Genomic DNA, 13832 nt, shown 5'->3' with positions numbered 1-13832 from the left:
CGAATAGAATGATTGCCTGACTGACGATATTTAAAGGACTATCCAGGATCCAGGCCCCACTGTGTTTCTGACATTGGAGCCCAGCAGCATGCTCTCCATGTGCTGGGAAGACTCATCCTGTCTTCCACTTGGCCGTGGGTAGAATCTCATGCGTTGAATCTCAACTTTGGCTCCCTAGCCCTGACCCCTGGGCTCACAAGGGAGATCTGTGTCCTTACTTGCTCAGGGACAGGGATAGTTGGAGCCAAATCCAATCAAGGGGGTGTCCATATTCTTGCAACTTTTGATCTCTTGCGTGACCTGTATTGCAGAAAAGACTGCCCCCACCCCCACCTCCTTGCTGTCTTTATGTGGACTTCCCCTCCCAGAAACCCATTTCCCCAGGTGGAACCCAAGCCATTCTTTCAATGAGACATCTCCTTCCATTCCAGGATAAGGAACAAGGCTTAGAGTACAGTCATTATCTGAGGGCCACATTCTTATTGAAGAAGAGGGTTTAAGCATGGGTGTGGGGGTGGGGGAGATTCAATTCAGAATCCCAACCCCAAGCACCTACCCATGTAAGATACTGTGCTTATCAATTTCCTACCCATTATCTCATTTAATGGCCCTGTTGCCAGGAAGGTAGGGGTTGTCGGCCCATAGTACAGATGAGAATATGGAAGTGCAGAATGGGCAGTGGCTTCCCCAAGGTCAACCTAATAGAGTGGCAGAGCCAGGAGTCCCCTGCGCAGGCTGGGATTTCCAGAAGAAATCCAACTTCATTCTTTTGTTGAGATCAGACAAATTATCAGCACAGATGGAGGCAGAGGGTTGTGGAGTGGGCAACTGAACTAATGAGTCCTATTCTCTGCTTCACCCAGGGTCTCAGAGCTTGGGAGGCTGTCAAGACAGCTGCAGAGAGGTCATCACACCATGGGGGATATGGAAGTGGAGCTGGGATAGAGCACATGGGATCCAACAGCCTGGCCTGTGTGACGTCCCTGAGCCTGGGCTCTGACAAGCTGAGTAAGGATTGTGGCCAGGTCAGTGCTGGCTCCTGACTCTGTGGTGCTGATGAGCAAGGGAAAAGGCTGGGACCCCTGCTTTTCCTCTGTTTGACTCAATTACACCAGGCTCCGAGTCTACCATTCATTTGCTGTGGGACCTTGGGCAAGTGGTTCAGCCTGTCTGTGCTTTTTCACTCTATGTTAAATGAGGGGATTGTATGGTATGGATCCTCAATAGCCCTTTCAAAAGCTCTGCTATTCTAAGGTTGTCTCTATGTCAAAGCACATTGGGATTGTGGGAGGAAAGAGAGCTAGGATCCTAGTCTTTTGGGCACAAAGAGCTGAGGCACCATATGGGTCAGTAAACTAGGGCAGAAAATGAGTGACAGGGATGCACCAAGTGAGGGGGAGAGGTAAGTGTGATGGTGAATTTTATGTGTCAACTTGACTAGGCCACAGGGTACCCAGCTATTTGGTCAAACATTATTCTGGGTGTTTCTGTGAGAGTACGTTTGAATGAGATGAATACTGAAATCGACAGACTGAGTAAAGCAGACTGCCCTCTCCAAAGTGGGTGGACCTCATCCAATCAGTTGAAGGGCCAAACAGAACAAAAAGATGGACCCTCCTCTGAATAAGAGAATTCCTCTTGTCCAATTGGCTTTAAACTGAGACATCAGCTTCTTTCTGGCTTTTGAACTTGAACTGTAACATCAGCTCTTCCTGGATCTTGAACCTACTGGCATTTGGACTGTGACTACATTATTGACTATCCTGGGTCTCTAGCTTCTTAACTCACCTGGAAGATCTTGGGACCTGTCAGTCTCCCAAAATCACATGAGACAATTCCTTACAACAAATTATCTGTCTATCTATTTGCTATTTGTCTGTCTGTCTATCTATCTATCTATCATCTATCAATCATCTATCATCTATTTATCACCTATCTGTGTATCATCTATCATCTATCAATCAATCGTCTATCTATCATCTATTTACTATCTATCTGTCATCTATCTATCTATCTATCTCTATCTCCTATTGTTCTGTTTCTCTGGAGAACCCTCACTAATACAGTGAATTACGCATGGAGGAGAATGCCCTGTGGGCTCACGTTCCACTCCTTTGTCTGGAGAAATCCCAAGTCCCAGCCATGTCACCTGATTCAGTGGGTGCCATCGGATAGGATGAGTCATGTAACTGCCTGTATAGCATCATCTCCAGGTAGGTGTAGGGAAGTTGCAAAAAACACCCAGAAAAGAACAGTCTCTGGACAAGCCAGCTGTTACTAAATGGCCATTTCTCATTCAGCATTAGAACCAGAAGGAGATATCCTGGAGCTAGCCTTGCTGGGAAGGAGTGTGGCATGGGACATTGTCCTTGGCTGAAATCAAAAGACATGAACTTGAGTGCTGGTTCTGCTATCAACCTTTTCTGAAACCTTTGGGTCTCAGTCTCCCCATCTGTTAAAAGAGAATAATAACACCAGGGCTTAAGCGAGATAATTGATGCAAAAGTTTCCATCCCAGTGCCTGGGAGCATGGTAGGTGTTTAATGTTGGTGACTCTCCACCTCCTTCCTGGAAGGGAGATGGATGTGGTCAGGGTGCTTGTCTCTGAAGCTAAGCCACATGTCCCGAACAGAAGCATTTCCTGACTTTTTTTTTTTCCTTTTTTAGACAGGATCTCACTCTGTCACCCAGGCTAGAGTGCAGTGGCATGCTCTCAGCTCACTGCAGCCTCAACCTCCCAGGCTCAAGCTATCCTCCTGCCTCAGCCTCCTGAGTAGCTGGGACTATACAGGCGTGCACCACCACATCCAGCTAATTTTTGTATTTTTTGTAGAGATGGGTTTTCACCATGTTGCCCAGGCTGGTTTCGACCTCCTGAACTCAAGCAATCTGTCCGCCTTGGCCTCCCAAAGTGCTGGGATTACATCAATGCACCACCACGCTTGGCCTTTTTCCTGGTTTTCAAGTCAGGCTATTGGTGGTGGGCAAAAGAGAAGCTAAATGGCCCCCAAGAGCACAGACTCAACATAGCAGAATCCCATGACAGCTTGATATTCTCCTCTCCCTTGTCTAGAACACGTCACACTGGTCTTTTTCGGCGCAGGAAGTGTGGCCACTATGTCTATATGGTCCTGATTCTCTGAAACCATCCATTTCCCAGGGGGTTCTGAGCACACAGAAAGGTTAGCAACTCAGTTCCATTATCTCCGTCTGAGGTCAGGCTGCCATGGCTGGATGTGGCCTGGAGTAAAAACTGTCAGGGGGGCAGAATCAGGGTCTGCATGGAAGCACCCAGCCAGTGGAAGGCTCCAGGTTCATCCACAAAACCTCCATGTCCCCTGCCCACTAACAGACTGCTCATTCTGTTCACATTTCATATGAATTCAGTGAGAAGGTGCCCAGTGCTCTTTTCCCCTTGGTCAGAGTAGAGAGAGGTGGAGGGATTATTGCTGAAACTAGGAATATTACAGGACACTGTCTTTGCTGTAGTACGGTCTAGGGACCAGGCAGGACTCCACAAACCCAACCCCACCAACCACAGCCACCGTCCCACCTTCCAAACAACACGCCCCACTGCACTTACATGTAGAGAACTGTCTTCTGGTCCCCATCCTGACCACCATCACCGACCGTCAGGGTGTCATAGCCCCTCTCCAAATCAAACTCCTCAAAGGCAAGCTTGATCACCTGGGGAGGGAACACAGGGTTAGAAGCAGGCAGGGGCTGTGAGGAAGCCTTCCAAAGCCTTGAGGGAAGGAAGGATTTTCTGTGTTATGTCCCAATGCTCAGAGTCACTGGTGACACCATCCTAAACAAACTGACCATTTCTGTCCCACTTTAATGAGTGTGAACTATTTCTCCCCAGGCCATGCCGTCTCCAGGGCCCCCTGATGCTTCTGAAGATGTTCGTGGCACATCTGGCTAATTCTGGTGGCTCTCACAGCAACCGGGCACATCTGGCTGACAGCGAGATGATTAGACTCTTTCTTCATGCCTTAATGCACAGAAATCCCCAGGGGCTTGTTGGCAATTTTTCAGGCCACATGTGGAATCTCAGCTCTCTTGCCCCCAGGGACCTGCAGAAGTTTCTCTCATCTTCTCCTCTGCCTGCTTTTCTCCATCCTTTTTGTTTATTTGTTGAATAAATGAATGCTCTCAGAAAGAGATTTCAACAAGATTCCTCCCTCCTGTTTTAATCCTGCCTTCCACAAATATTTACTAAGCACTCCCCATATGCCAGGCTGGGCGGTGGGTTTCCACAGTGAGCACGACATGGTCCCTGGCGTAAGAAGGGGAGATAGAAGTGCAAACTGATAACCACAGCACTGGGGTGGGATGGATGCTACAGGGGGCTGTGGGAACGAAGAGGAGCCTATGGCTCACCCTGCTGGAGTCAGGGGCAGGCGCTACTGGAGATGGGGGTGTCTCAGGAAATTCTAAAGGCTACTGACGACCCCATCAGGCCAAAGGGGGATGCTTGGAGAGGGAGGGAGGGGGATGCTCTGGGAAGGAGTCAGGTGCACAGGGCCTGAGCTATGGCAGTGATAAAACATTCTAGAACAAATTATTCAGTGTCTGTTGCTAGCAGATCTACAAACTGAACATACCTGCTAGCTGCCTGGCTCTGGGGGATAATGTGACTGGGCCTTCAGTGCAAGAAGGTGACTTGGGAAGGTCTGGAATTTGAAAAGTTTCCCTGGAGCTTGGTTCAAAAGGTCTCATAACTCTACCCTCCAAAATTAGAATTTATCCCAGGGGAGGAGCAGTAGAGTTTTAAATAGTGGGTGACAGGGACACATAAGTGTTTGAGAAAATGTCAGTGTGGCAGTATGTGTGGAACTGATCGGCAGGAGTGAGGTTGGTGGTGAGGATGGTTGCAGGCTTTTGTGGTAGTGCAGGTGAACGATGGAAGAGTAGCAGTGTGGACGGAGAAGAGGGAAGGTCCTAGTGATATTTAGGGCTTTGCGACAGGATGCATGTGGCGCTGAGGGGAGGGAAAGATCTAGGATAAGTTGCAGGTTTCTGGCTTCTGCAATTTTTTGGGTGGGGGATGGTGCCATTCATAAGGACAGGACACACACAGGCACCCACTTCTGATGTCTAATCTGTATCTCTTTTTGTCTGTTTCAATCTGATGATGATCTTCATTCCCTCAACAGGGAGACTGAAGTTGCTCCTTTGCTTTCTTTTCTACAACTCAAGGAGTATATAATTTCCGTGGATATTTTTTCCTAGTTGTGGCTGACGCCTTCTGCAGGTTTCCTCCATCCAAACCAAACAGTCCAGCACCCACATCCTGCCAGGGACCCTGCAGAGCCTTACCCCAAGGTGCTTTCTCAGGTACACCAGAGGCAAACTGACACATCCCTCATTCATAAGCCTGGGTAGTGTCTACGCAGGGCCCCCCTGCAGTGGCCTGAGTCACAGAAAGATGCATCTCTGGATAACAGTATGTATGAGCACGTCAGTGGGTCTACAGATAGACACAGAAGAGGAAGGAAGGAATTGCTTTTGACTGGGAGAAAGGTTAAAGGAGGCTTCTTGGAGGAAATGAAACCCAGGCTGAGTTTGGAAGATGAACTGGAGTTCAACCAATGGATATGGAAGGGAAAGCAACCCAGGCAGAGGGAAGGGCAGGAGTGTGGAACGAGATGACTTGTCCAGAGAGGTCTAACTACTGAGTAGTTGTTTAAGTGAGGGGGTGGTGGAGGGTGGTGATAGGAGAGAAATAGGAGGAGTCAGATTATGAGAGGCTGTCGGTAATGCTAAGAATTTTAGGCTTTGTCTTAAGTCAATGGGGAGTTATGGAAGCGTTGGCAGTAAAGGCATGACATGAGATTTTTGTTCTAGGAGCAGGAGCATTGAGGGAGAGTTGAAAGCCAGGAGCCCAATTCGTAGCAAGGTCTAGGTGAGGTGGGATGTGGGCCTGCAGCAAGGTCTAGGTGAGGCGGGATGTGAGCCCATAGCAAGGTCTAGGTGAGGCGGGATGTGAGCCCGCAGCAAGGTCTAGGTGAGGTGGGATGTGGACCTGCAGGAAGTTCTAGGTGAGGTGGGTTGTGAGCCTGCAGCAAGGTCTAGGTGAGGTGGGATGTGAGCCTGCAGCAAGGTCTAGGTGAGGTGGGATGTGAGCCTGCAGCAAGGTCTAGGTGAGGTGGGTTGTGAGCCTGCAGCAAGGTCTAGGTGAGGTGGGATGTGAGCCTGTAGCAATCAGTGTTTGGAGCAAGTTATTAAAGAGGAGATGGGATTTGTCAATAGTGAGTGGGGACTCCTTGGCTCTTCTGGGTTTCCTATCCAGAATGTTCCCTGTTGGCATCATCATGGGATCATTTCATCAGGCTGGGATCTCCTACCTCTCTCTCACATTCCACACTCCTGCTTTACAGAACATTTCCTGGAGTCTCATTTCCTAGCATGAAACACAAGGAGGGCATCTCTGCACCTGCTCCCTGCTGACTGCCCTCCACTGCACAGCCTGTGTGGCCACTTGAAGTCCTGGGCATTCACACCAGGGCAGCCTATCCATGACCTGACTTACACAGGTTCTTCCCGCTCCCTATCACTGCCCTAGCATATTTCTCCTCATCCGTGAGCCTGACTTGTCTCAGTTCTCTCTGACTAACCTTGACAAGGGGAGCAGCCCCTGCTCAGCCCCTTCCTCTCGTCTGTTTTAGCACTTACCTGCTGGACTGTGATGGGTCTGTTCACTTATTCCTCCACTACACCATGAACTCCTGGAGGGCAGGGGTCAGGCCTCACTGCCTCTGTACCAGTTCCTGTCGGTGGGCCAGGCCCATGCCAGGGGCTGACAAAATGTAGACTGCGAGAACATTTTCCAAACCTTTCCTGCTTCTCTAGCATGGATGGATTGCTAGGCTCTCAGACCCCTCACAGTGGTTACCATCTAGAACAAAGGTTGGCAAACTTTTTCTGTAAAGGGACAGACAGTAAATATTTCCACCTTTGTGTGTCATGTGATCCGTGTCACAGATATTCAGCTCTGTTGATGTAGCATGAACATAGCCATACACAACATGTACACGAATGGGTGTGGCTGTGTTCCAATAAAATTTTATTTACAAAACAAGCAAAGAGCTGTATTTGGCCTGTAGGCTGTAGATTGCTGATCCCTGGTCTAGGAAATTCTTCAAGACAATCATAGTCTGTGATCATCTTCTCTTATGAGACTTCATCACTCCAAGAGCTGATACCAAAATGTGCTCAATTCTGTTCCGAACACTTTACACATATCAACTCATGAGAAACGCAGCACTGTTGCGGGAAGTCAGGGACCCTGAATGGAGGGACCAGCTGGAGCCACGGCAGAGGAACATAAATTGTGAAGATTTCATTTTAATATGGACATATATCAGTTCCCAAATAATACTTTTATAATTTCTTACGCCTGTCTTTACTTCAATCTCTGAATGTAAATTGTGAAGATTTCATTTTAATATGGACATTTATCAGTTCCCAAAATTAATACTTTTATAATTTCTTATGCCTGTCTTTACTTTAATCTCTTAAACCTGTTATCTTTGTAAGCAGAGAATGTACGTCACCTCAGGACCGCTATTGTGTTAACTGTACAAATTGATTGTAAAACATGTGTGTTTGAACAATATGAAATCAGTGCACCTTGAAAAAGAACAGAATAACAGCAATTTTCAGGGAACAAGGGAAGACAACCATAAGGTTGTCTGCCTGCGGGGTCGGGCAGAATACAGCCATATTCTTCTTCTTGCAGAGAGCCTATAAATGGATGTGCAAGTAGGGAAGATACTGCTAAATTCTTTTCCTAACAAGGAATATTAATAATTAAGACCCTGGGAAAGGAATGCATTTCTGGGGGGAGCTCTATAAACAGCCACTCTGGGAGTGTCTGTCTTATGCGGTTGAGATAAGGACTGAAATAAGCCCTGGTCTCCTGCAGTACCCTCAGGCTTATTAGGGTGGGGAAAAAACCCCACCCTGGTAAATTTGAGGTCAGAACGGTTCTCTGCTCTCGAACTCTGTTTTCTGTTGTTTAAGATGTTTATCAAGACAATACCTGCACAGCTGAACATAGATCCTTATCAGTAGTTCTGAATTTGCCCTTGTCCTGTTTCCTCAGAAGCATGTGATCTTTGCTCTCCTTTTTGCCCTTTGAAGCATGTGATCTTGTGACCTGCTCCCTGTTCTTGTATCCCCTCCCCTTTTGAAATCCTTAATAAAACTTGCTGGCTTTAAGGTTCAGGTGGGCATCACAGTCCTACTGATATGTGATGTCATCCCCGGAGGCCCAGCTGTAAAATTCCTCTCTTTGTACTCTTTCTCTTTATTTCTCAGCCAGCCAACACATATGGAAAACAGGAAGAACTGATGTTAAATATTAGGGGCGGGTTCCCCCAATACAGCACAATAGCTACTTTGAGTACCTCCGTTTCACAAATGGGACAGGCTAGGCACAGAATTTAGGCAACTTGCCTGGGGTCACACAGGTAAGTGGTAGAGCTGGGACTCCCACCAGGCAGTCAGAGGCCAGGCTCTTTGTCACTCTGCTCTACTGCCTCATGGTGTTCCAACAAGGTCACAGGCCCACAGGGTAGGAAGCATGACTTCAGCCTCTGTTTTCTCTCACACTTTCCTTGAATTCTTTTTTTCTGGGTCCCAGCAGGGGGTCAGGAAACAGCTGCTGCATATAAAACACCACAAGGCAGGTAGAGTCTTCTGCTGGAGGAAGGGCCTGGGCTCTGCAGGGACTGAGGGGCCTGGCTGCATATTCTCATCATATCAGCCCCTTCCAGCCAGCCCTGGGGCAGAGGACACTGCTCACCCAGCCACCTCCAAAAAGGGAGTGTATGATTATTATGCCTATAATGGAAAATATTGCTTTGAAGGCCAGAACCCAGAGCTATAAAATGATTTACATCACTGGTTAGAGCTGCCATTGATGTGAACCACATTTCAGAGTGCCGACCCTGATGCAGGAGCTAATTACACAAGAAGACTGTTCAACATACACAATGCTGCAGTTTCAGGATGAGCCTCTAGTGCACAATGTACTAGCACTCTCTTTTTTTCTTTTCTTTTTTTCCTTCTCTGCTTTGGCCTTTGTTTAAAGACAGGCTCTTATAATGACTCATTAACTAACATGCAGATCAATCAAGCTCACAAAGCGCCTTTCGGAGGCAGGAGAAATGGCAGCACATGAAATAGGCATGATCAAAGAGGCACATTTGTATACAGCTCAGACACCCAATTTAAACCCATTAGATAAATGAATAAACAAACCCATCATCCAGGACATAATTGCTGAGCACCTGCCATGTGCCAAGCCCAGAGCTAGCTGCTTCCCATAAGTTATCTTGCTTGCCTGACAATTTAGAGCAGAATCTAAATGCCATGGACATGGTGCCGATGGTGAGTGCTGGAGGAGTGCAAAGAGGAGAGAGATGGAAGGGGGTCCATGGAGGAGGTGGGTCTGGGCCTGGCGGGATGGAGAAGGGTGTGTGTGGGATCAGCCCAGGCTACATTGTGAGCAGTGAAGGGCCAAGGAGAGTGGGACAGGAAGAAGAGCCTGGCTGAGTCTGCAGGTGATTTTACCCGCAGCCAGAGCAGACAGTCTGGACTTCATGGTCAAGTCGATGGGAAGCTATAATTCAGTGTGAAGGGAGGATTGGAGGCAGAGAGACCAGGGGGAGGCTGATGCAGGGTCCAAGAGCATGAGGAGAAATTAGGGGGTGTCACAGCCACCTTGTCCTGAGAATCATGGGGGATGGAGTGGGACCCTGGAGGACACCCACTGGAGGCCCTGGAGAACATTCTCCCCTTGCCACGTGCTGTCCAGGATCAGCCAAAAGACAGGACTCCGGGTGCTGCCAGCCTGTGCCCAATGCCTGCACAAAGCTGCAGAGGATCTGCCAGCTCAGGGGAGTTTTGTGGGAAGCTAGAGTCCCGGGAGAAGTAGACTGAGGCTGTTTAGTTTAAGGACTGCTTTGCTACAACACTCTCCTAGCTGGGCTGTCTGTCTCTGCCGCCCATCCTTCACTCTGTACTGAATGCCCTTAGCGCCTCCCTATCTCCTACAGCAGGGGTTGGAAAACTAGCTCTCAGACCAAATCTGTCCTATAGCCTATTTTTATATGTGGACCTGTGGACTTTAGTTTTAAGAATGATTTTTTACACTTTCAGTGAGTGAAAAAACAAAACCTACATACAACATAGAAGAATATGCAGGCCGGGCACGGTGGCTCATGCTTGTAATCCCAACAGTTTGGGGGGCCGAGGCCGGCGGATCACGAGGTCAGGAGATCGAGACACGGTGAAGCCCCGTCTCTACTAAAAATACAAAAAAATTAGCCGGGCATGGTGGCGGGCGCCTGTAATCCCAACTACTCGGAGAGGCTGAGGCAGGAGAATGGCGTGAACCCAGGAGGCAGAGCTTGTAGTGCCACTGCACTCCAGCCTGGGCGACAGAGCGAGACTCCGTCTCAAAAAAAAAAAAAAAAAAAAAAAAAGAATATGCAACAGAGACCGTACATGGACTTTAAAGCCTAAAATATTTATTGTCTAGCTCTTTACAGAAAAAGTTTGCTGATGGCTTCCCTAGAGCAATGGTTTTCAAACCGGGCTCCCGGGTACCCCAGGGTTCCATAAAGGTACTCCAGGGCCAACCCACAAGTGTGGAAGAGGAGCCAGAGGGGGGAAGCCTCTGCTTAAACCGAAACAGCTCCATTTTAATCTAGTTCATAATTTGGGATGCTGTGAACACCACGGATAGTGGGTTACTTAATGTCTCTTCCTCCATTTATTTCTCCCTAACAGAACCCCAACTTTATTGGGAGTGTGGCAATGTATGTATCTTGCCAACCTCGGAGCTAAAGATGGCTATGTGACAGAGCTCTGGGCAATGAGACATGGGTTGAGGAGTCCTCAGACCATTTCCTCATCCTTCTCCTTGCTTTTCCTGGAATACAGATGTGAGGACAGAGAGGGAGCAGCCTTCTTGTGATCATGAGGATGAGCGTCACAGGAAAAGCAGCAGAGGGAAAAATACAAGAAGCATGAGACCCGGAGGGAACCACCAAGCCAGCCCTGGACTTTCTGCCTCTGGACTTTTGGTATGTGGAGAAAATAAACGGTGTGTTGTTTAAGCGTCTGCAGAGGAATTTTCTGCACCTCCCAGTCAATTACCACCTAATGGCTACAGGTTCTGAAGACAGGTGTTCGTCACTACAGAAGAGTTTACCAACTCTTGAAACTGCAGGATAGAGTTCAGCAGCTTGGCTTGAAAACTGTGGGCTTTGCAAGGCCTGCCCCTGCCACTTCCTGGTCAGCTAGAGGCCCTGCAACAACGCTGTGCTCCAGCCTTACCTCCCATATTTCTCCTCAGAGCATTTCTTTGAGCTCCTGAGGGCTGACCTTGGCCCACCCAGCCTCAGTTTACAATGTTGCTGCCAGTGTAACTATTAGTTCCACGAAAGGAAGGGAACTCACTTTTCCTGGGCACAGCTTGAACCGTGATTCCTTCCAGGGTCTTGCTGAGGCCCTAGGGAGGAGCTAGAGAATTAACTCCTGGGGTGAGGAGGAGGGGAGGCCAGTGGGAAGGCTGAAGACCTGAACTCCCAGGAGTTCAAGGACAGAGGCCTCCAGCAGGGACTAAGACGGGTCAGACGTTCTGGAACTTTGGTCACTACCTCAGGTTTCATTTTGGTGGTTCTGAGAGCAGTAAGTCCTTCGACTCATTCACTGACTCATTCACTTATCGATTGACTGATTCATTTATTCACTGATTCATTCAACAGTTACACATTTGCCAAGTGCTGGGCTTTGGAGGGGCATCGTCAGGCAAGATAACATGGCCGCTGCCCATAGAGACCTCAAAGTTTCTAGAAAGCTTCACAGCAGACCCTGAGTACACAGACTGCAACACGGTGTGATGAGGGCTCAAACCAGGGAAGCATGGATGGGAGACAGGAGGGGCACAAAATCCTGGCTATCAAGGGGGCAGGGTTTGTCTTCAGCAACAGAGAAGGTGTGTGGGGATACCACATGGCCACAGGCAGATCTGGGCGAGGGGAAGTGCCAGCACATGATTTGGAGACAGCTGTAAAAGGGAAAGGAATGAGGCTTTGGACTTGAGGAGGCTACTAAAGGGTCCCCCAGACGTGAGAGGGGCTGTGGAGGCACAAGGCAACCTCTGATCGCAGGCATCTTGCACAGGGCCTGGCACAGAGAGGGTGTGAGTAAATGTTTGCTGAATGAATAAGTGAGTGAACAAATGGGCCAACGAGTATGTCCCTGACATTTGCACTAGCTGCTGATCACCTGCCTGGAGAATTATTTCTCAGTTCTTCAGGTCTACAAAAGAGTGACAGTGATAATCCCCAAGGAGGGAATAATCAAAACGCTGTTATCTTTGGCTTTGAAATTCATATAATGAGCTTTCCTTTCCCTCTTCCTTCCATGTCCCCTCCCTCTCCCTCCCATCCTCACTCTCTGTCTCTCTCCTGTCTCGCTTTTCATTCTTTTCTAGCAAAGGTGGATTAACTATCCTGATCAAATCAAGTGAGGCTCATGTGCAAATTGGATCAAATGTTTTGTGTTCATACTGAGAAGCTGCAAATGAAAGACAGATGTGTGTCGGTAGGGGGCATCGAGGCAGGTCTGGGTTTCAGTCCTGTCTACGGCTTTGTTTTTCCACGAGGCTGACCTGAAGGGACCTACCAAGAGGCGGCCCTGGAGGAAGAAGGCCTGAATCTCAAGCCCGATATGGGCAGAACCATCCCGGAGGGGCTCCTCCTCCAATGATCACTCACATGTTCCAACATCGCTGAGCTGCTTCTCTATGCCCAGCACTGTGCTAACTGCGGAAGAAATCAACAAAGTGCTATTCCTGCTTTCAGGATGCTCAGGAGCGACGGGGGAAATAGATTCTAAATGCAAGAAAACAAAAAGTGCTGTAGGAACAGGAAGGAGCAACACGTGATGAAGTTAGGAAGGCTTCTCAGAAGACAGGTTGTTTGGACTGCGTCTCAAAGAGGGATAGGAATTTGCCTGGAGGAGAAGGGAAGGCACACTGGGAACAGGTGTGCCCAGGTCTTAAAGGGCCAGATGTGTCTGTGAACCTGAGTTCAGTGTGGCTGAAGCTGGAGCTGCCCAAAGGGAGAGATGGGGTGGGGCGGGGGTGGTCACCGTGTTCTTTGCTGTGAGAAGGAGTTGCACTGTTGACAGAAGTTTAGCTGGTCAGAACCACCAGGGTGCTCTTTAAAAATAAGTTCTGAGAATGATGTTTTCCAGTTTCATCCATGTCCCTACAAAGGACATGAACTCATCATTTTTTATGGCTGCATAGTATTCCATGGTGTATATGTGCCACATTTTCTTAACCCAGTCTATCGTTGTCGGACATTTGGGTTGGTTCCAAGTCTTTGCTATTGCGAATAGTGCCGCAATAAACATACGTGTGCATGTGTCTTTATAGCAGCATGATTTATAGTCCTTTGGGTATATACCCAGTAATCGGGTGGGGGGAGGGGGGAGGGACAGCATTAGGAGATATACCTAATGCTAAATGACGAGTTAATGGGTGCAGGAAATCAACATGGCACATAGATACATATGTAACAAACCTGTACATTGTGCACATGTACCCTAAAACCTAAAGTATAATAATAAAAAAAAAAAAAATAAGTTCTGGTACCTACCCTAGACCCACTGAATCAGATCTTTGGGGAAAAGAGCTTGGGAATCTGTGGCTTTAAAATGTCTCCAAGGCATTTCTGATGAAATTTGGGAAAAATTATTGTAGGTAGATGTTAATTAATGTTAGATTAATATTATAAGGACTGAGA

At 48.1% G+C, this 13832-nt stretch overlaps 1 protein-coding gene across 6 annotated transcripts in view; it reads right to left on the bottom strand.

Moving 5' to 3' along the window:
- CSMD2 (CUB and Sushi multiple domains 2) overlaps positions 1–13832 on the bottom strand; it is a 645703-nt gene that overhangs the window by 265984 nt on the left and 365887 nt on the right. For 5 of the 6 annotated variants that reach the window (XM_055254886.2, XM_055254887.2, XM_055254889.2 and 2 more), the window contains exon 11: positions 3584–3687. The exons of the other annotated variant lie outside the window; for it this stretch is intronic. In XM_055254886.2, the coding sequence (XP_055110861.1) occupies positions 3584–3687 (104 nt within the window). The remainder of the gene's footprint in view (positions 1–3583; positions 3688–13832) is intronic. 6 annotated transcript variants of the gene reach the window in all.

This window comes from Symphalangus syndactylus, chromosome 12, assembly GCF_028878055.3.
Source record: "Symphalangus syndactylus isolate Jambi chromosome 12, NHGRI_mSymSyn1-v2.1_pri, whole genome shotgun sequence".
Lineage (NCBI taxonomy): Eukaryota > Metazoa > Chordata > Mammalia > Primates > Hylobatidae > Symphalangus > Symphalangus syndactylus.
Note: the sequence above shows the minus strand (reverse complement) of the source record. Positions and strands in the feature narration are given on the sequence as shown.